We start from the raw sequence: 22,182 nt of genomic DNA, 5'->3' as shown, positions 1-22,182 counted from the left end.
GTGTGGACATCTTCGAACTTTATTCTCAGAAAATTTGACTAAAAAAATTGACTACAGCTTCCCTCAAAGTGGTACAATCACAGTGAAATTTCACCTTATCAAAGCAATAATCACGTTGGTGTGAGGCTCCAAATGTAGAAAGTGTTTCAACAGATTTTTACGTCAGCCACTCTTTGAAACCCAAAGTAAACACCATCACCAACATTTGGACATGAAATTAAAAACAAAGTTGCATAGTGTGTAGATGGTATTGGTACCTGGAGAAACTGGAAGTCAAACCTTGGCTTTAACAAACTTACACGAGTCGTGCCTACTTCTCTCTTTTAATGAGTTTAAATTAGCTCAGTGTGTGCACTTCATGCGATGGGGTACATTCACGTCCTCTTGTGGTATTCAAGTGCATTTCCTTTATCTGTAGGCACTGTTTTGACAAGACAATCAAATATTTGTCCAAATAGTCAGAAGCTTGTTTCTGCCATCCATTAGTACAAATTTCAGGTTCTTTTAGTGAAGTAGAAATGTTGAATTAACTCTGCAAAAGCTTTAGAAACGAGCTTCCCTACAGTGTTACGATTCAGTTCAAGCCTAACAACTCTTTTCTACGGTTACTGGAAAAGAGCTTTTTCACAGTGAAAACTAAGGCGAGTCGTTAGCCACTTAGCGGTTAACATTTTATCTTAAAATGTCGAATAATACTGTCAGGATTTCAAACTATACAGTCCAAAAAAAAAAAAAAAAAACGAGCGTTGAATCAGGAAGAAAGAAAAAAGTACAGTTTACGCTATGTTAATAACTACATAAAATCTTGAGTAATTTACGTTTACATTAAAAAAATACGAGGTACAGATTCTGCACCTTTGCATTGATTCGTGCTGATCTAGCTGTCACCATTTAGTACAACTACAAGTGCATTGATATTTAAAACAGGCTCTCTGTGGTACAACATGGACATTAAAACAAACTGAAAACTTAGACATTTTTGATTAAGGATTTTCACCAGCATTAATCTGCAAGTGTTGCATCTTACTGTATTTTTTATTTTTTTTTACCCTTTTATTACCATCCTTTGATAATGCATCTATTGAAGCGGGCGGTTCTCAAAGGGATCATTTTGTGTGGGTTGAAACAGGAGTCATTAAATTATCCCGTTTCCCCGCTTAAGTAGGTTTATAGCTGAGAAGTGGTGGTTAAGTGGAGCATCTCATGCAGGCAGCTACTGAAGCTACTGAACAGTGATGGAGCATCAGTCTCATGGCAGGATTTCCACGCTGACATGGAGATCACAATCCTAGAAAAAAGAGGAGCGGAGATCTGAATACAGCTACTGAAAATCTCAGAGGAATGTTTCCAGAACCTTGTTGAGTCTGTCATGAAGAATTAAGACAGTTGTGCAGGTAAACCTGGGTGCAACACAGTATTTGCAAGGTGTACCTAATAAAGTGTCCAGTAAGTGTATACATCCTTAGCTTGCTTTTAATAAATTCTACAGAACTGGCAAATCTCACATATGCAGCACAGGTTCACCAAAAACCCACACACAGGTTTTCAGGTCAGTGAAAGCCCGTTTCATGTGCTCACCTGTCATCCCTGATGCGGTAAAAGAAGCCGTAGCCATGGTGCACCATGGGAGCCACAGCCCCGAGAACTGTAGTGTAGCCCACCAGACTGGATGACAGCACGAAGTTACCCCCACCGCCACTGCAGACACAAACAACAGTCACAGACAGAAACCTAATGCACTGCCTTTGCTCTGCAGCAGCTACTCTGGAGAAGCAGATTTCTGGATACTGCACTGTAACATTCTAGGATTTAATATTTAATTAAATTATTTCCAATAGATCATACATTATAAACTAGTAGAGCAGAAATTTAATTTACTGCTTTCATGCGATAAATCAGCTCTGGGTGGCGTACCTCTTTGTGTAAAGGGGATCCATAAATAATTCTGGGGTTGGACGTCCCTCCTCCTTGGCAATAAGATACAGCCCCAGAAGATGCCTGTCAAAACCTGGCAACAATATCACACGACCGCATGAAGTAGGGCATAAAAACTCAAAGAGACTACAAATATGGTTCTTTGTGATGTCAGAAGCCTTGGTTCAGCCCGCAATTATCCGTGCTCTGAACGGATAATTGGAGGTGAGCTTCCCTCCCTCCAAGACATCTACAGGAAGCGGTGCCTGAGGAAAGCAGGGAGGATCATCAAGGACTCCAGTCACCCCAGCCATAAACTGTTCAGACTACTTCCATCAGGAAGGAGGTTCTGCAGCATCCGGTCCCGTACCAGCAGACTGAGAGACAGCTTTTTCCATCAGGCCATCAGACTGCTAAACACTTCATAGACACCTCAGCTTCACTACTGGAACTTTAACATTATGCACTCCATACTGTACAGTAACGCCACTGTTTTGCACATGTCTCACTCTGTATATTTTATTTTATATATTTTATTTATTGTTTACTCTATTTAATTTGTAAAATATGTGTACACACACACACACACACACACACACACACACGTAGAAAAATATTTAGTATACACATCCAGAAATGCATATACTATTATATATTGTACATATATTTATTAGTTTCAGATGTAGCCATTCTTGTATTTTGCTTGTTTACATTATTGTATTTTGCACAACTCTGTTGCTTGTGAAGCTCGCACACAAGAATTTCACTCACATGTGCTGTACCAATGTACCTGCACATGTGATGTAACAATAAAAAAATAAAAAATAAAAATAAAAAGTCCTACATAGGGAAGCTGACGGGCTAAACGATTTTGTACAACAGATGAATGTAGATGTTGAACTAAAGCAGATTTTTACTGGCTCAGAAGAGTCCAGTGGGGGGTGTAGCAGCTCCGTTTTGCTCAATCAGGCGAACAAAAATTAAGCCAACAAGTTTAATATCAGAAACAAAACTACCAGTGATCAAAGTCATTGTTTTATTGATGATACTTTGGCCCTACATCTCTATTCTGCACACTGCTTGTAGCTGCACCTCATATCTGAGACTAAAACGGGACAGCCAGGGCCAAGTGTAGTCAGGAAAAAGCACGAAGCAGGAATCACAAAGTGAACTAACCTTGTCCTTCCTGTGCTTCAGCCATCAGGTTGTTGTGTCTACTGAAGGCTTGCAGCATGGCCTTCCTCCTGACACCATCCTGAGAGGAAAACATTTAAGTCGAATATGAGATTGCTTCTTCTCTCCTGCTCTTCTGTGATTTTCCCAAATACTGTCACACACTCACATTGCATGTGGGGTCCATCATGGTTTTACACCAATTCACAGCCTCCTGGGTGCAGGGGCGCATCGTCTCAGTCCTGCCGTGATAAAATTTGCGCGTCATTGCCGTCTCATAACAACTTCCTGGCCTGTAAGAGGAAAGAGGACACCTTCAGGGCCACGAATGTCACTGACAATAATGATAATAAAAGTGTGTGCTTAACCACAGCTTACTTCTTGTGCAGTCTGTAGTAGGCCAGCTGCATCGCCAGCTGAACAAAAGTGTCTGGATGGAGCTTCTTCTGTTTGATGGTAGATTTACCAAATGCTGTGAAAGCATAGCACACAACCTGGAGGTCTTGTGCCTGGAAAACCGAGAGAGAACGAATGGTTAAATGCTCTGGACCACACAGCAAACGTCAGCATGACTGATGACGCCTGCAAATAATCAATTTCCCATCTTATGTTTCCGCTGTGCTTCTAATATGTTTTCGTTGTTCAGCCACATGGAGTTTAACTCAATCAGATTTTCTTCTGCAGGAAAATAAAATCAGTGAAAAAAAGGCTGCACACCATTTCAAATGTGACTTTTTTCAAATTTCAATCCTAACCTTGCATCACAGATTCAGTGTTTGCAGTTAATCTATGGAGGATTTTAGTTTCACCACAGCAGGAACAGCTCAACAACATCCACTCTCGTACTATTAGGCTGTTCAGAGGAGTGTCCTGTGTGCGTGTGTTTTCTCAGGTTTTTATATGTGCAGCTTGTTAAACTGTACCATAATAACATCAAGAATTACACCCCGCTTTAAAGACACAGCAGTTCAAACTGTGCATCACACTGGACAATCACTGAAATGTATAAAGGTTATCACACTTGACTCTAATCTGCGGCTAAGAACAGAGGACACACAACATGAAAAGCTGTTCAATCAATAAAATTCATTTCACTTTGATCTACACCAAACTGAAGTGATTTCCACGTCTCTAATCAAGTTTCATATCTGTAATCTGTAGCTGTCATGTCACAAATAAACAGCAGCACCAGGAGCATTAAAACAAACTGAAACATTTTTTCATTGAGGATTTTCACCAGCATTAATCTGCAAGTGTTGCATCTTACTGTATTTTTTTACCCTTTTATTACCATCCTCTGATAATGTATCTGATCGAAGTGGGCGGTTCTCAAAGGGATCATTTTGTGTGGGTTGAAAGAGGAGTCACATGACGTGTGAAAAGCCCCTTTTTTTATGTGAGCGCGCTCAGAGCGGAAAGCCTAGCTTAAAAGAGAAAGTTACTGATGACTGTTGTTATAACCGTCATCTCCGTGTGGGGTTTTAGGTGTTGAACTTCCTTCATAGTACACTAGTACCTAATAATATTTTATCCATATATAAAGATAAAACATTTTATTATATTCTTACATGACTATATTCTAGATCCTTTTTTTATATTTCATATCTTTAGATTTATATTTATTTATTTTATGTTAGACTCATGTTGTGCAGTCTGATGACGAGTAAAAGCACTGAATTTTTGCTCTGATATAACTTCTGAATGACCTTAAAGTGGCTTTTCTATGCTATTCTATTCTACGAGGTTTCTGTAAATGTGTTTTCACGTCTTTCCTTGACAGAATTATGTGTTTTCCAGCAAGTTCATGGAAACGTGCCTATTTTGCCTATTTCAAGACAGCCTATTCAGTGTCATCAGGGGTTTTCTGAGGTTTCATTTGGGATTAACGATAGCTCACCGACTCGATGTATTGCTTTTTGGCATGACTGATATCGCCAATGACTTTTTCATCCATAGTGAACACCAGCTCCTCGGGGAAGGACACCAGTCTGACTGCATCTGAGCCCTGAAAATCCCAGACATGCATGTGTGTCAGAAAAATGAAAAGAATAGTCAGGAAATGTTTGACACGATGTGCACCGTCAAGTGTTTACCTTCCATTTGCCCTCTGTAGCTTTGAGCTGCTGGTCCAAATACCAGCACATAGACACCAGCACCATAGCATCATACGGCGCATGCTGCGAAACAAGTCGAGTTTTTAAGGTATTAAAACAGCTGATTTTGGTTGGACTGCATGTTTCACTGGCAAATCAATGAGTACAATCATCTTGAACCTCAGCGCAGCTTTGTACGAACAAGCACACTCACATCACAATTGGATCCGAACGTGCCATCTGAGAACACGACTGAGTTGTACGATTTGTCACCCCAGCGGATGGTGGGGTTGCCGGTGAGAGCTTCTGCAGTCATCTGAACTCAAAAGTACAAAATTTGGAAAGAAAATAAATAAACAAGTAAATCAGACACAACTCTTTCTCATGATTTAAATAGCGAGTCATATTTTAGATCTGCGCAGTCCGTACATTTGAGTAGTTCTCTGAGGTAGAGTAGGGTTTCACTTCATCCAGAGAAATGACGAACAAGCTGCTCTGGATGGTCTCTAGGATGGTGTTATTGTGTGGATCGATGCTTATAAGATGCTCTCTGGCCTGCAGTGAAAGTAAACAAAGCGCTAATCATGAGATACGCCACAGTAACATGATACCTTCTTCACAAACTATATTCACTTTTTTTTTTTTTTAAATCCTCCAAACATGAGCGCCCCTACCTTCGCCCAGCGAGTCCTCTCCTCTGAGGTGAGCACAGCCACGCCGTCTCCCTCAGGCTCTGAGTCACAGCGCTCCTTCACATAGCTCAGCTGCCTGAAAAGGTAAACAAACACATGCTGCATCAGCCTTGTTTGCTCTTCACTCTGCAGCTTTAACCAAATTATACAGGACATCTGGAGGAAAATGAATGGATGATTAGGCGATGAGTGTGGACTGCTTCCCATAATGATGAACAAAAATAAAACACTTTAATATGTAAAACAGACAAAATAAATATTTTAGACTTCTGTATGTTTTATGTAACCTGAAAAAAGCCAAACAACACTAAACATAAACAGACTTCAGCCTAAATGAAATGAAATGAACCTCCTGCATACGGGGGATCTTCTTGAAACTGAAGCAGAAAGGAAATGGTATACACCCCTAACTTATCTCAGCAGCGTGTTGCGCTGACCAACGCATCAAGAAAGCTGATTGGTTCATCCAAACAAGCACTAGTCTGCTGCGTGTGACTAAAGGGGCTACGTTTTTCAGCTCGCCTGGTTCTGCTGGAGGTCACAACTGTTGCCAAGTGCTTCCTCAAAGGGCATCAACTGATAGTTGAGACTTATTTCAATATAAAAGCACCTTAAGTCAAACGTTGGTGTGGATTGGTGCTATATAATCAAATGGAAAAAAATTATTATTTTCTTTTTTTGGAACATTTTAAATAGATTCTCTAACTAATATTACTGCTCGCTGTGTGATACTGATCATCCAAGAAGTCTGTGCCTCAGTTTGGGTAAGTCCGATACTAGCCCTTAGCATCCGTACTATAACCTCTGACTCGAAAAACCAAACCAGTGCTAAATTCCAAACCCAGTGGGTGACATCACAATGGTTCTGTCCATGTTTTATATGTTATGCATGTGAAACAGCCCCCTGGTGGACACACTGTACAAGTACACTATGCTGTAAATCTGTAGCATATGAAGAAGGAAAATTGGTAGCATAATTTCAGGTTTCGTGTGCTTCCCCCCCCCCCTTACTGCACCTTAAAGCCTTTTCTTACAGTGGTAAAAATAAATAAATAAATAAATAACCTCCAAAAGTTGATTCTGTTCATCTGGACGTAGTGTTTTGTGGGAGAAACATTTTGTCACTCATCCAAGTCACTTCTGGTTTCCCCAATCTTATAAACAGTACATTGGCATAATGACTGAAACCAGTCCACTGAGGGACAATGGGCTGGGAGGTCAGTTCCTTAATCTTAGGTAGCTCAGAGCTACCTCGTCAGGCCAGGACTCGGCAGTCTATTTACACCTACAGGCCAGTGGATACTCTTTCAAGGATGAGGATGTACACATCCTGGACAGGGAGGAACGCTGGTTTTTTGCGCGGAGTCAAGGAGGCCATTTACGTGTAAAGGGAAAGACCATCTCTGAATCGAGGAGGGGACCTAATGGTACATCTTTCACCATCTTACAATGCTGTGATTGCAGCCATTCCCCAACTCTCTATGAATGGTACTCATGGCCATTGATCAGTGGTCTTTGATCAGTGGTTGTTGATCAATGGTCATGAGAATTTGCATAATTAAGATTAAGGAACTGACCTCACAGCCCATTGTTCCTCAGTGGTGCTGGTTTCAGTCATTATGCAAATGTACTGTTTATAAGATTTGGGGAAACCTGCAGTCAGCTGAGACTGAAGAAGTCACTTGGATGAGTGACGAAATGTTTCTCCCACAAAACGCTACGTCCAGAAGAACAGAATCAACTTTTGGAGATTTACTTTCCTGGATGATTGAGAATGCATCAAGACGATAAATAAAAAACAGTAGAAATTTTCTGATGATGAGGTGCTTTTCTTTAATAGTTCTACTTGTTTACTTCTACATAAATACAGAGTGTCATAAATACTTCTACTAAAATATTTCATGCATCTTTGCAACTCTCTGTTCCCTCTCTGTAGGAGGGATGCAAAGACAGAAGCAAGCTGATGTGTTATCCAAATGTGACCACAGCCTCCCTGCTCCTCAGCTGAGGCAGAAGAGCTCTTTGGGCTACGTAGTGGAATACTGGTCAACAAGGTTTATAATATTGTTATTATTTTTTATTTTTTAACTCTTTCCTAAAGAAAGAGTTATGTCCTCTTTCTTTTGCTACTGGTTCTGTTGAGGCTTACAAATGCTGGATATGTAAAATATGAGCAAATATTTTGTGCATAAAAATTATTTTTTGGATTCACTAATTCTTAATATGGCTTTTCATTTTGAACCAAACTTGATTTTTCAGATGTTTTACATGTGAATACATAGATCTGACCAATCAGAACACTGTGCTCACAGTTCAAAGCTGAAAGTACACATAGTGCAATAATACTATTTTATCTCAGACACACAGCTAAATGCTGCTCTGGCTCTGAGATAAAATTGCCCCCCTGACATCCTGAAACATCTAAAAACTCAACACTTCTGTTTGTATATACGCTACACAACAAGTATGAATCTGAGACATTCAGAATTGTGTCGCTTTTTGGCTGCACTAACTGTGTAAAGGCCTTCAGTCTGTTTAGTCTGGATACAAGGTTTCTAATTGGGTTTTACTCTCAAGTGCGTTTAATCTTTACCTGAGAATTTCTGGAGGAGTGAGGATTTCTCCATCACAAAGTGCATCAAATGTGAATATCCTCCCCCGGCACATCACTACCAAATGGGAGGGGCACGGACCCTCACGCTCTGTGACACAGCAGAGCATGCATGTTACACAAGGGTGACAGGCAAGCAGAGGAAAAAGGGTCAAAGTGCCGCAGGTAAGTTTGCGGCAAAGATAAGAGCAGAATTTATTCTACCTGTCTTGAAGTAGTTTCGGATGGTGTCTTTCTTCACTCCGGGTACTTTACAGGTGCAGAAGAGCATTCTGAACTGGTCCATGTCCAACGGCGTTTTCCCTGCTTTCTGAGGAGCCAGCCTCTCTCTAAAATAAGCAGTGACGGAAAGATATTTAAATGCAAAAAAGACAGAGCAACACATCCTAAAACACAGCTTTCATACATGCGAGTGTGCTCGTCTTACGTGCGAAGTAGGTTCCAGTACTGCAGTGTGTGCCATGTGATAATACTGGCCCTCTGCAGGTAAGTTCCCTCAGCAGGTGGCCAGCAGTGCTCCAGGTAGGGTGCTGGGCCACCAAAGTTCACATTGAGCTGAGAGGGGATGCGCAACTCCAGATACGCCGTGTCCAACCACCATTCTTCCAGCTGGAGGACAAAGCAAACAAAAACATCAAACAGTCAACTGCATCACACTTGTAACTAAAGAGGAGACGCTAAAGACAAAAACAAGGCTTTTATATCTCAAACACACACCCAGTTCTTCTTTGTCTTGGCTCTCTGGAGGAGTTTCTTGTGCAGCTCCTGGCCAACACCCGCTTGGAATTTCCTCACAGTCTCCTTCGTAGCTTTAAAGTCTTTCTCAGAGGCGAATGGACGAACTGAAGCACAATAAAGTGAAAACATGGAAGATTAGTCCCTCTGTTAAACAAGTGCGCCAGCTTCTGGTCATTTTGTTTTGATGTAGTAACTGCTTTCAAAAACAACAAGTCTGATCGCACCTGTTTATGCAAAGGATTCTTTGTTTTGTTTTGTTTTACTTTACAGCAGAACGAGCAGAAAATATACAAATGAAACAAATGAAATGATGCAGAGACAGAAATGTGCCAACAAAGCTAGAGTGCTTTGTTTTTCATTCACACTTCCGGCACACTAATAATCTTACTGAATGATTTCTTTAGCCTTTGGTACAAAGAAAAAGTCCTATTCAATTTAATTCAACTTTATTTATATAGCGCTAAATCACAACAATCAAATCACTTGGTGACAGCGGGGAGGGAAAAAGAAACAATCATGCTACTCTTTCAATCAATGTTATTAGACAAACTGGTCATGAAAGAGAAACTGAAGACTCATTGTTACTTTCAGACAGTCAGTCTGAAACATTTTAACATTGTTTAAAGCAGGGGTGTCAAACATAAGGCCCGGGGGCCAGAACTGGCCGGGCAAAGACTCCAATCTAGCCCACTGGATGGCTTAGGAAAATGTCAAGGACATAAAACAGAACACACAAAGAACATAAAAGTTTGGACCTTCAACTATATTTTTACAAGTTTTACAGCTTTTCTTACTGATAACGAAATACCCCATGGGCGTTCATGCTATACCAAAGTAATTAAATATTACATTTACAACTTAAATTTAAGCCCAGTCCTGCTGACAGATTTCATTCATTTACTACAGCAGCATTTCTACATAATGTAGAAAAACTAACAGATACTATTGAAATTGCTCTTCTTTGTCTTATATTAAAACATCTCAGCAATTAAATGTGTAGTTAAACTTCTTTACACTGACAGGTCTGACCCACATAAGATCAAAGTGAGCTGTATGTGGCTCGTGATGTAAAATGGTTTGAAGTGTCCATAAACTTTAGGCAGGACCACCCTGAGAAAATAAGGTGAAAAATCATGGTTAGAGTTATCGGCAGAAATGTGAAATTCTGACTGATGTTAAAGGTAAAAGCAGGGCAATAGATTAGATTAGATAGAACTTTATAAACCCCAAAACAAACCCAACCTAAATCCAGCTGTTTGACTGAGTTGTATACGTGCTGACTGCTGGAAAAGCTCAGGCTGATCACATTAAACAGCTGGTTGAGAGAGTAACGAAAACAAAATGTGGCCGCTTTGTAGAATTTCCACTTCTATTAGTGGAAGTCCTTCTAATCCTCCTCACAACCAGTGTAGAGATGGAAACCAAAGACAGCAAAGCGAGCTCTGTGTAGTGATCGAAAGAATGAGATTGCACATACAAGAGGTGGAAATGAGCTTTTTCTGAAGGGTGGCTTGCCTCTAACTTTGAGTCAGCGTGAGGAGTTCAGTCATGAGGAGCTCAGAGTACTAGTGTAATTTTAGTATCGATTCAATATCAAGTGATCCATAATTAATAAGCTATAATTATCCCACAAAGGCAGCTTATTTTGTGGAGTGCAGCATGTCATGATTTATGAGATGAATCAACAACATCAATTTGCAATTCTGGACACATTTTAATAACCAGTAAATCAGTGATTTTTACTTTCCACAACAACATGGTAATGCACAACAATCATGCCATCATCGACCTGTTACCAGTACCAGCGTTGGTATCGATACTATCAATATTTGGATCGACGCAGGACAACAGAATTATCTCCACTGAACACACCAACATAATCATTACTTTGCTGGATAGAAAAAGAAGGAGAAATCTCCAAAACAGCAAGTCAGTGGGTGACATTTTTCTTTTAGGTGTGGGTGAAAGTGGCCAATCATTAGAAACTGCAAAAAGAGATCAAATTATTAAGGTGGCCTGCCTATAATCCTGTTTTTAAGCCACCATTACAAGACATAAGATGCAGACAGTGGGTTTACTGCAGTATTACATCTATATCTTGAATTGCCAAGGGGTGGCATTTGTGTGGTTTTAAGGAGATGTGTCAGAAACATAAGTAGGCTAAACATGATTTTTTACAGATATTTGAAGCTTTGTGATTTACTTTTCCAAAAAAATTAAAGGTCTGTGTCCAAATGAAGTCCCTAATGTTATCCAGATATTCATGGATGCTTATAACTTAGGGAATAGAAATGGTCTAGTAAGTCGGCTGTACCGTAGTACTGTAACAATGAATAAGGACGAAACAAACTATGCTAAACAGCGCAGAGTAAAGGGACTGAACATTGTTATTACTGAAGAGGAATGGCTCCACACTTGGAAAACATCTTCTTCCACCAGCTCTCACATCTGGAGGGACTTTTGTTGGAAAAACCAGACCCACTTCTTTATCACTCCCAAGCAGAAGTCAAAACAGATAGGGACTCGACTGCTGCTCCAGTCAACTGAGGTATCTGACCAGCATACCTCCTGCGACTCCTTGGTGAAGTGTTTTGTAAATGTCCCACTAAAAGGGAGACCCAAGGGCCGATCCAGGACATGCTGGACAGATTATGTATCTGAGTTGGCTTGGGAACATCCAAATGAGCTGGAGAAGGTGTCAGGGGAGAGGGGAGGTCTGTCTGCCTCTCTGCTTAGATTGCGCCCCCCGTAACCCAGATACAGAACATGGAAAATGGTTGGGTGGATGGATGGATACAGAAAATACTCATATATATATATATATATATATATATATATATATAAAAAACACCCAGCACGCCCCTGCGGGCGGTTTATCCTTCAAGCTCGGGTCCTCTACCAGAGGCCTGGGAGCTTGAGGGTCCTGCGCAGTATCTTAGCTGTTCCCAGGACTGCGCTCTTCTGGACAGAGATCTCCGATGTTATTCCTGGGATCTGCTGGAGCCACTCGCCTAGCTTGGGAGTCACCGCACCTAGTGCTCCGATTACCACGGGGACCACCGTTACCTTCACCCTCCACATCCTCTCGAGCTCTTCTCTGAGCCCTTGGTATTTCTCCAGCTTCTCGTGTTCCTTCTTCCTGATATTGCTGTCATTCGGAACCGCTACATCGATCACTACGGCCGTCTTCTTCTGTTTGTCTACCACCACTATGTCCGGTTGGTTAGCCACCACCATTTTGTCCGTCTGTATCTGGAAGTCCCACAGGATCTTAGCTCGGTCATTCTCCACCACCCTTGGGGGCATCTCCCATTTTGACCTCGGGACTTCCAGGTTATACTCGGCACAGATGTTCCTGTACACTATGCCGGCCACTTGGTTATGGCGTTCCATGTATGCCTTGCCTGCTAGCATCTTGCACCCTGCTGTTATGTGCTGGATTGTCTCTGGGGCATCTTTACACAGCCTGCACCTGGGGTCTTGCCTGGTGTGATAGACCCCAGCCTCTATGGATCTTGTACTCAGAGCTTGTACTTGTGCTGCCATGATTAGTGCCTCTGTGCTGTCTTTCAGTCCAGCTTTGTCCAGCCACTGGTAGGATTTCTGGATATCAGCCACCTCCTCTATCTGCCGGTGGTACATACCGTGCAGGGGCCTGTCCTTCCATGATGGTTCCTCGTCTCCCTCCTCTTTCTTGGGTTTCTGCTGCCTGAGGTATTCACTGAGCACTCGGTCAGTTGGGGCCATCTTCCCAATGTATTCTTGGATGTTCGTTGTCTCATCCTGGACTGTGGTGCTGACACTCACCAGTCCCCGGCCCCCTTCCTTCCGCTTAGCGTACAGCCTCAGGGTGCTGGACTTGGGGTGAAACCCTCCATGCATGGTAAGGAGCTTTCTTGTCTTTATGTCAGTGGCTTCTATCTCCTCCTTTGGCCAGCCTATTACCCCAGCAGGGTACCTGATCACGGGCAGGGCGTACGTGTTGATGGCCCGGATCTTGTTCTTACCATTCAGCTGACTCCTCAGGACTTGCCTGACCCTCTGCAGGTACTTGGTGGTTGCAGCTTTTCTAGCGGCCTCTTCATGGTTCCCATTTGCCTGCGGGATCCCCAGGTACTTGTAACTGTCCTCTATGTCTGCAATGTTGCCTTCTGGTAGTTCAATCCCCTCAGTTCTGACTACCTTCCCTCTCTTTGTTACCATCCGACTACACTTCTCCAGTCCGAACGACATTCCAATGTCATTGCTGTATAGCCTGGTAGTGTGGATCAGTGAATCGATGTCTCGTTCACTCTTGGCATACAGCTTGATGTCATCCATGTACAGGAGGTGGCTGACAACTGCTCCGTTCCGTAGTCGGTATCCGTAGCCAGCCTTGTTAATGATCTCACAGAGGGGGTTCAGGCCTATGCAGAACAGCAGTGGGGACAGAGCATCTCCTTGGTAGATCCCGCACTTGATGGTGACTTGTGCTATGGGCTTGGAGTTGGCCTCTAGTGTTGTACGCCACATCCCCATTGAGTTCCTGATGAAGGCTCTTAGGGTCCCATTGATCTTGTACAATTCTAGGCATTCCAGTATCCAGCTGTGGGGCATTGAGTCATAGGCCTTCTTGTAATCAATCCAGGCAGTGCACAGGTTGGTCAGTCTGGTCTTGCAGTCTCGGCTGACTGTTCTGTCTACCAGTAGCTGGTGTTTTGCGCCTCTGGTATTCTTGCCAATTCCTTTCTGTGTCCCACTCATGTATTGACCCATGTGCCTGTTCATCTTAGCCGATATGATGCCTGACAGGAGCTTCCATGTAGTACTGAGGCAGGTTATTGGTCGGTAGTTGGAGGGGACCGGTCCCTTCTTGGGGTCCTTGGGGATCAGGACCGTCCGACCTTCGGTTAGCCATTCCGGGTGTCTCTCGTTAACTAGCAGCTGGTTCATTTGTGCTGCCAGACGCTCGTGGAGTGCAGTCAGCTTCTTTAGCCAGTAGGCGTGAACCATGTCGGGCCCTGGTGCTGTCCAACTCTTCATACTGGAGACCCTTTCTTGGATATCTGCCACTGTGATGGTTACTGGACCCTGTTCAGGGAGGTCGCTGTGGTCTGCCCTCAGATCCACTAGCCACTGAGCATTGCCGTTATGGGTTGCGTCCTTCTCCCATATGCTCTTCCAGTATTGCTCCGTCTCCAGCCTTGGTGGTGCTGTTCTCTTATTATTGTTCCCTTGCCACTGAGAGTACACCGTTGCTGGTTCTGTGGAGAACAGCTGGTTTATTCTCCTGCCTTCTATCTCTCTGGTGTACCTCCTCAAGCGGCTGGCCAAGGCTGTGAGTCTTTGCTTGGCAGTTTCCAAGGCCTCAGGTATGGACAGCTTGCTGTATTTCTTATGCACCTTCTTTGTCGCACCTTTCTGCAACTCCGTTAGTTGGCTAACCTCCCTCCGTGCTACTTTGATCTTGCCCTCTAGCCTCCTTCTCCATGGAGGGTACTGCCCCTTGTGGCTGTTCAACTTGTAGCCAAGCATCTCACTGATCACTGCTGCCGTATTGTAGATCAGCTTGTTAGTGTCGGTAATCGTGGTTGTAGGTATTGTACGTAGTGCTGCATTAACATCATCTAGCAGACCTTCTGAGGGTACTTCACGTAATCTTGGTAACCGGCTACGGGGTATCCAGGTTTCAAGCTTGGCCATTATCCTATTTTTCAGGTCAGTTCCTCTCGCACTCAACGATCCTTCTCCTATCGCACTTGGGGCTATGTACCAAATCTCGGGTGGGGGTCATGATATCTCCCCCCTGACCTGGCGTCCTGACTCCTCCTTGCCGTAGCATTTGTGTTGTACCTCGTCAATCTCTAGCTGTGAGAGCAGTCCCTTCTTTCGAATGTTGGAACACTGAGCTACTAGTTGTTTCGCCGTCATTGTGGATGTTGGGTATCGAAGAATCCATAGGTCCGTCATCCTATTCATGTAGCCCCTTCCGCCGGGGTTACTTGCGTAGTAGCATTCCAACAACGCCCTGTTTTCGTCTCTTGCCCACCAATGCCTTCTTGTTCCAGTAGCCCACTTTTCGTCAGGGTGCCCTGGTTCCTCAACACCTGACGCGGACCTTGTTGATCCGGGCGACGTCCGAGCCGGCATGCCTTCATATTTATCTGTCTCGCTCATGTCTGCGGTAGGCTCGCTTAGCATAGGGGGTCTAGCCTTAGGACCCTTACTGGATACAGACGCCCCAGGCAGGAATCGAACTTGCGATCCTGGGTTCCAAAGGCGTGTAGTCTAACCACTTATGGAACGCCAGGACTGCCATAATGAATTAATTAAATACACCATTAAATAATTAATTAAATGTGTCAATAATTAATTAAAATTGGAATTAATTAATTAAATAAATAGTTATGACACATGTAATTAATTAATTATTGACACATTTAATTAATTATTTATGTATTTCACATTTTAATTAATTATTGACACATTTAATTAATTATTGACACATTTAATTAATTATTTAATGATATATTTATTTATTTCATTTTGGCAGTCCTGACGCCTGGCTCTCGTCATGAAATAATTTTATCTGTCAGCCTCACCCATCAAACTCAGGGGGCGGGGTTAACGCTGCCCATGCAGCTTCTCTAACATTTGATTGGTTGCCGTGCAAAGTAAGTCAAAACAGGTCGATCCTAGATAATCGATTGCTTGTGTAGACTTGGGGCAGCCAGTTATCCCAGAATGCAGATCAAATCACAGGCAGCAATGGTGGTGGTGTAGTTTTAAAATACCCCGTTTTTCTGTCACCAGCTACACTTTTAACAGTGTTTTAGCCGCGAATGTCGCGCCGTATGTCTGGTCAGGTTGTCAACATAGAACATGCTTGCAAAAGTGCTCAGATGTTTTCAGAGATTTCACTAGCTCTGCTAACAGTTAGCATGCAGAGCGCACCGAGGGGGTTACGTTAACCGGTTTGTTTACATATTCCACTCTCCGTGTTCCACATGTTGCATTCGCAGATTCTCATTTTCACCGAACGATCGTCTCTTTCCGCCTGGTCTTGTGTCTCTGTGCTTCTGTAACATAAAGAACGAGCTGACATTTTTCTCACGAAACCAGCGATCAGCTCAGCAGACCCTCAGTTTACCTGCATGCATCCTCCTCATCTGTCAGCTGTTTAACACCTGCTGCTAATTCAAGAAACACGCCTAGTTACCTGGTGATAGTCACAGTTTAACTGGGCAGCCGGTGCTCGATATAACGCAATGTCAGCGCATTTTTCTGCACAAGATAAGTAAATATAGTATTTTCCCCGAGCGCAGAGCTGCTGGAGCTTGTTTCCTTACAGAGCACTTTATAGGCGAGCCAGCTTTATCAGCGGCTGATGTCCAATCACCAGCACACAGCTTTCAAACCTCAGCTGAGTTTTAGCTCTCAGTGGTTAAACGCTGGACTTCATTCACTCAGGTTCTGTCTGTCGGGTCACGTTTACTTCGCTGTTTTATTTACAACTGAGCAAATCGGTTTGGCTGAGGTTAAAGTTACGTTTCATAACTGCATAGTTTCACAGACGTTTAATGGTTCACTGGCACATGTGTTAGACTGAACTATCATCTAAATATCATCTGTTTTTTAATAGTTATTCAACTGTATTCTAAGCACCAGCTGTCTGTTAGAATGTGATTTTTTTTCTCTCTCTGTTGGCAGAGGTATAAAAATGCGCAGGAAAATCTGACATGCATGGCGAACTTCACCGACGATATTTAGGGAGGAATAAACACACATCAAACATAAATGAACCATTTGCCTGTCTCCATAATTGAGAGCATTTTCTCTTATGTCAACACTCTCTCTTCTTATGGCTTCCTTGCATTGGCTTCCCATTGATTTTAGGGTTCGTTTTAAGGTCCTTTTATTGGTTTTTAAATCTTTAAATGGTCTGGCTCCTGTGTACTTAACTGACTTGCTGAAGTCACATGTTCCTCCTCGCTCGCTCCGTTCAGCTGAGCAGCTGCTGCTGTCGGTCCCTAAGTCGCGGCTGAAATGCAGAGGAGACCGTGCCTTTTCAATTGCGGCTCCGATGCTCTGGAATAACCTTCCCCTCCAAATTAGACAAGCGTCATCAGTGCAGGTCTTTAAGTCCAGATTGAAAACCTATTTTTATTCCCTGGCTTTTAACTCTGTAGGAAACTGACACCTTCTTATTTATTTTATTGTTTGTAATGATTTTATGGTATTTTTAATTTGGTTGTTGTTTTGATCTGTGTTGTTCAGCACTTTGGTCTGCCTGGTGTGTTCTTAAAGTGCTATACAAATAAACGATGATGATGATGATGATGATTATGTCAACACTCTCTCTTCTTATGTCAACACTCTCTCTCTCTCTCTCTCTCTTTTTTTTTTTTTTTTTTTTGCTTTTTCGGTCATGTTATGTTTACCTGTCAAAGGCTTGTTACAAACTATGAAACACATTGTGCAGACTTCTGGATGTTAGAAGAAAACGAATACTGCTCATGAATGAGACTAAAGGCAGGAAGGTGTCCTTTAAAACTAAACATGTTAATAGGACCTCCCTATTTATATCATAGTTTATGATATAGCACGTGTATTTCAGTAATAGCCTGCTGAGGCCACTATATGTGCTGGCCTCATATCAAATGTGAAGGCAGACTGAGTCTATGTTTGACGTTTGTTTATATCTAATCTTCCTTTTCAAACATTTAAACAGCAGCGAGTCTGCAGCTGAGGGAATACAAATTCAAATTGTCGGAACAGGTTTGCTCGTTTCTTGGATTCATTTGGTGATTTATTAAATGTATAACTGTTATTCTAATCTGCTGCTGAGTCTCTTACACTTTTCTTTATGCTGTATATTTTCACGTCTCTGGAATAGTTGGCAGTTAGATAGTCAGCTGGGAAACTTTGTGTTAACTCATGGAGCTGAGGATATCGTGGATATGCTGACCTCGCTGCGTGGTGTACAGAGCGAGGTCAGCATGATTAATATTCACAATAAAAATATTAGCCGAACATCATGAAGTCTGTATGTGTTTCATAGTGTCGAACAACCTTTGTACAGTTAAAGCCAGCAGTTACTACATGACGGAAACACCAACGTTATCTCTTTTATGTGTTTATACACAGGTCACGCTGATTACTGAACAAAAACCCAAAGATCAGATGTTAAACAGATTTATTTGCTCTCTCTCCTCCTTAAACATGTTTTTAATGTTAGTTATAATTCAGAATTGGCGACTGAAACACGTAGGACACATAAGAACATCAGGAAATAAAACATCGATAAATATAACCTCAGTAAAAGAAGTCAGCGGGGGTTACTACAGCTGTGTACCGGGGCCTGCGCTTTGTCGGTGGGATTGCTTGCGAGGCGAGCGGGTCTATCCCACGCTTTGCCGTGAGACTGGGACGACATCTCCGAAATCATCGAAACACTTTTGCAAAGAGGCTGTATCTTGACAAACCGACCAGACACATGAAGATTAAACCACTACATTCTCGGCTAAAAAAATATTAAAACGGTATTTGGTAACACACAAACAGGGTTTTTCAAAGCTCAGTTCTGTTAGCTTTCTGTTGTGTGCTAGAAACAATGGCCACCAGGCCAAAGCAATGGTTTTGACTCGATCAGCGTTAACCCCGCCCCCTGAGTTTGATGGGTGAGGCTGACAGATAAAATTATTTCATGATGAGAGCCAGGCGTCAGGACTGCCAAAATGAAATAAATAAATATATCATTAAATAATTAATTAAATGTGTCAATAATTAATTAAAATGTGAAATACATAAATAATTAATTAAATATGTCAATAATTAATTAATTAAATGTGTCAATAATTAATTAAAACATGAAATACATAAATAATTAATTAAATGTGTCAATAATTAATTAATTACATATATCATAACTATTTATTTAATTAATTAATTCCAATTTTAATTAATTATTGCCACATTTAATTAATTATTTAATGGTGTATTTAATTAATTCATTATGGCAGTCCTGGCGTTCCATAACCACTACGCTATCAATATATATATATATATATATATTTTTTTTTTTTTTAATTTATTTATTTATTTATGTGTGTGTGTGTTTGTGTGTGTGTGTGTGTGTTTATAGGTGTTTCTAATGGTTTGACTGAGTGCATATAAACTTGTTCTAAAACATTCACACATATATCTGATAACACCTGCATGATTCCTGCAACAGTTAAATCCTTAAGCTTTTAGAAAATGACACAATTCTGCACACCACAAGAGTGGATTTCAAATTAAACAATGAAGATGTAACAGCTTCAGCTTTGATTCAGCAGGTTTCACAGACATTTTGCCATAACTGTTTAGCATTTACAGCCATTGTCAGAGGCTCAGGGGTGCACAAATTAAAAGTTTAATTTAAGTTTAATGAGTGTATGAAACCAACAGTTTGACTATAAATTATGCTGGAATGCTCACATAAATGAGCTAAAAACAAACTATTGCAAAAATGTATAAAACAAGACATTTTAAATAAGAAAATTAACACACATGCTATATTGATCCTAATAGGTATCAGAATCAGAATCAGAATACTTTATTGATCCCTGGAGGAAATTATTTTTTGTTACAGTGCTCCAATATAAACCAACATTAAGACAAGACAGACAATACGCTAACTAAGAATAGTACAATATATACATATATATATACATACATACATAAGTCACTCATAAATAAATAGCTGGAAAAGAAACATGTGTAGTTGTAGCAGTAACCAGTGTGTTAAGTGGATGCGTTGTACAGGGAGATGGCCACAGGCAGGAAAGATTTCCTGTGTCGTTCAGTGGTGCTATATAAATATATGATCTACTGTGTGGAGGTTTGCACAAACGTATACACAACCAACGCTAATCCAGTTTACATACTATAGAAGAGTTATAAATTGATTATTAAGAAGAAACCAGCAGAATATTCATAAAACTCGATGCCTTAAAATTAGTAAGTGGATCTCAGCACTGCAACAACATGCTTTACAAACTTTATTTACATGTTTGTTTGTTTTTAATTGGGGCAGGAAAAAAATGAGAAAACTAACTTCAAAAAAGATTTTTCACTATGTAAATAAAAAAATGCTCAAAAATCAGGCAGTAAACAAATATAAAACTGGGGTACAGTATGACTGTTTTTGTTCTAGTTCAGTCCTAATATTGCATCATCTTTGGTGTTTGTTTTGGTGAAACGAAATGTAAAAAGCATAGGTGTAATTAAGCTTCAGCCTACACCTTTTGGTTAATAATTTGTGTTCTTCCCATTAAATTAAATTCAATTGTGAGCATTTATTTATTTATTTAACATCTTATTTTATGTTGTTTTAAAAAAGAAACCGTGTGTCTAGAATCACAGACCAGAATCACTAACGCTGGTTAATAGAAAACCACAGACTGCACCAATGACACAGACAAGTTTCAAACAGATACGACATATGGACAACTGAAAGGTCACATGACAAATATTTACAAAAGCCTGGAAACTGACTAACTTGATGACAGCAGACATCCTACCTGCATCCAGGTACTTAGAAAGGCTGCTCTGCAGTGAGGGTACAGGCAGGGGCGGCAGACTGTTTTGGTACTGAAAGGTTTGCTCCGGCAGAGACTGAGACAGCTGATTTGCCATTTCCTTTCCCCCTGTCACAAAAGAAACATTACAGTGATATGAAGCAGAGCCTTTCCACGCTTTATATCACTGATATACCAGGGTGGGGGTACTTATATAATAGACAAACCTTGATAACACTAATTATTCTTTGTTTTTTGCGGATACATTTAAAAGCAGTTATATATTTGTTTTAATACTGAAAAATAACAGCACTATAAACCATTTGAAGACCCTGTGATTATGACTGGTTTTGCTTTGAACACATGAAGCTTTTGTGGTTTATGACATTTAAAAAAAAAAAATCATTGTAAAACATTTAAACTGTGCATTTCATAGCATTTTACCTTCAACAACCACCTTATCTAGTACTTAAAGCAGCAACACCTGGATAATAAGCTGACAATGCTGAAAGCGCATTCATCATTACTTCCAGTTAAAACACTCATATTATTTACTGCCTTGGGTAACAGATTTAAAACAACAGTAAGGCTTGCACTGTGTAAGTCTCAAACATGAGCAGTTGCATACTGTGTCACAGTGACAGCTTTGACATGTTTCTGAACAAAACTCAGCAAATCCTGAGCTCAGCTATCAGCACCACATTAAAACTATTAAACTCCTACCTCTCCGTGCTCGGGCAGAGACCTGTTAGTGCAAACGACCAAACTGTTTACAATAAACACTTATTAACCGGGTAACACTGAGCTGATAAGGTGCACTCGCTCGTCTCGCCCCTGTCGGCGTTAATGTCGAGTGCAAACGCAAACAATAGTTGAGGAGCAGCTCGTTAGCTTACTTTAACTGCGCTGTAAAGCTGGACTGTTAGCTCCCGTTGCTCACCTGCCGCGGGCTCTGGAGGCTTTCAGCGCAAATGTTGTGAACGTGCGGGTTTGGTTTCTTATATAAGCCGGTGTAGCAGCCGTTCAGTTGTTGTGCTGGACTGCAGCTGTAGCCCTTCACCTTTACCCCACTAAACCATAGACTCAAGCCAGCCCGGAACAGCTCACTGCGCATGCGCGGGCAATTGCCCTGGCTTGAATTACTTATGAGTGAAATAATAAAGAGGCTTTGAAGGGTGAGGTCAGGCAGGCAGTGTGTGGCAACAACCTAAAACTTTGGAAAGATTAGGCCTGAAAAATACATGAAACCACACCTTTCAGCGGATACTTTATTAGATACACCTGTTTATCTAATCAGCCAATCACACTGCACCTCAAAGCATTTAAGGGACGTTGACGTGAACAAAAGGAGCTGCTGGAGTTCAAAGCGAGCATCAGAATGAGGGGGAAAGGTGATTTAAGCGATTTTGAATGTGGTGTGG

General features: G+C 41.5%; 1 protein-coding gene across 3 annotated transcripts; it reads right to left on the bottom strand.

The window, feature by feature from the left end:
• Position 1: 1 nt before the first annotated feature.
• On the bottom strand, positions 2–21,875 carry crot (carnitine O-octanoyltransferase). Of its 3 annotated transcripts, none has more exons than XM_085473814.1 (17): positions 21,658–21,875; positions 20,765–20,890; positions 9,201–9,325; positions 8,911–9,092; positions 8,688–8,812; positions 8,466–8,574; positions 5,855–5,948; positions 5,610–5,735; positions 5,395–5,496; positions 5,181–5,264; positions 4,985–5,092; positions 3,466–3,596; positions 3,257–3,380; positions 3,091–3,169; positions 1,915–2,008; positions 1,579–1,698; positions 2–1,288 (listed from the first exon to the last, which is right to left on the bottom strand). In XM_085473814.1, exons 2-17 carry the CDS (start codon positions 20,877–20,879, stop codon positions 1,168–1,170), a joined length of 1,839 nt encoding a protein of 612 aa, XP_085329940.1. In that variant the 5' UTR covers positions 20,880–20,890; positions 21,658–21,875; the 3' UTR covers positions 2–1,167. The 3 variants fall into 3 exon arrangements, with proteins under 3 accessions (XP_085329940.1, XP_085329939.1, XP_085329941.1); XM_085473813.1 differs by having other exon boundaries at positions 21,702–21,875; XM_085473815.1 differs by lacking the exon at positions 21,658–21,875 and adding an exon at positions 21,485–21,619.
• Positions 21,876–22,182: the final 307 nt, after the last annotated feature.

This window comes from Copadichromis virginalis, linkage group LG11 (assembly GCF_057382275.1).
Source record: "Copadichromis virginalis isolate Kocher_CV1m ecotype Utaka linkage group LG11, C_Virginalis_male_GT1.1, whole genome shotgun sequence".
Lineage (NCBI taxonomy): Eukaryota > Metazoa > Chordata > Actinopteri > Cichliformes > Cichlidae > Copadichromis > Copadichromis virginalis.
Note: the sequence above shows the minus strand (reverse complement) of the source record. Positions and strands in the feature narration are given on the sequence as shown.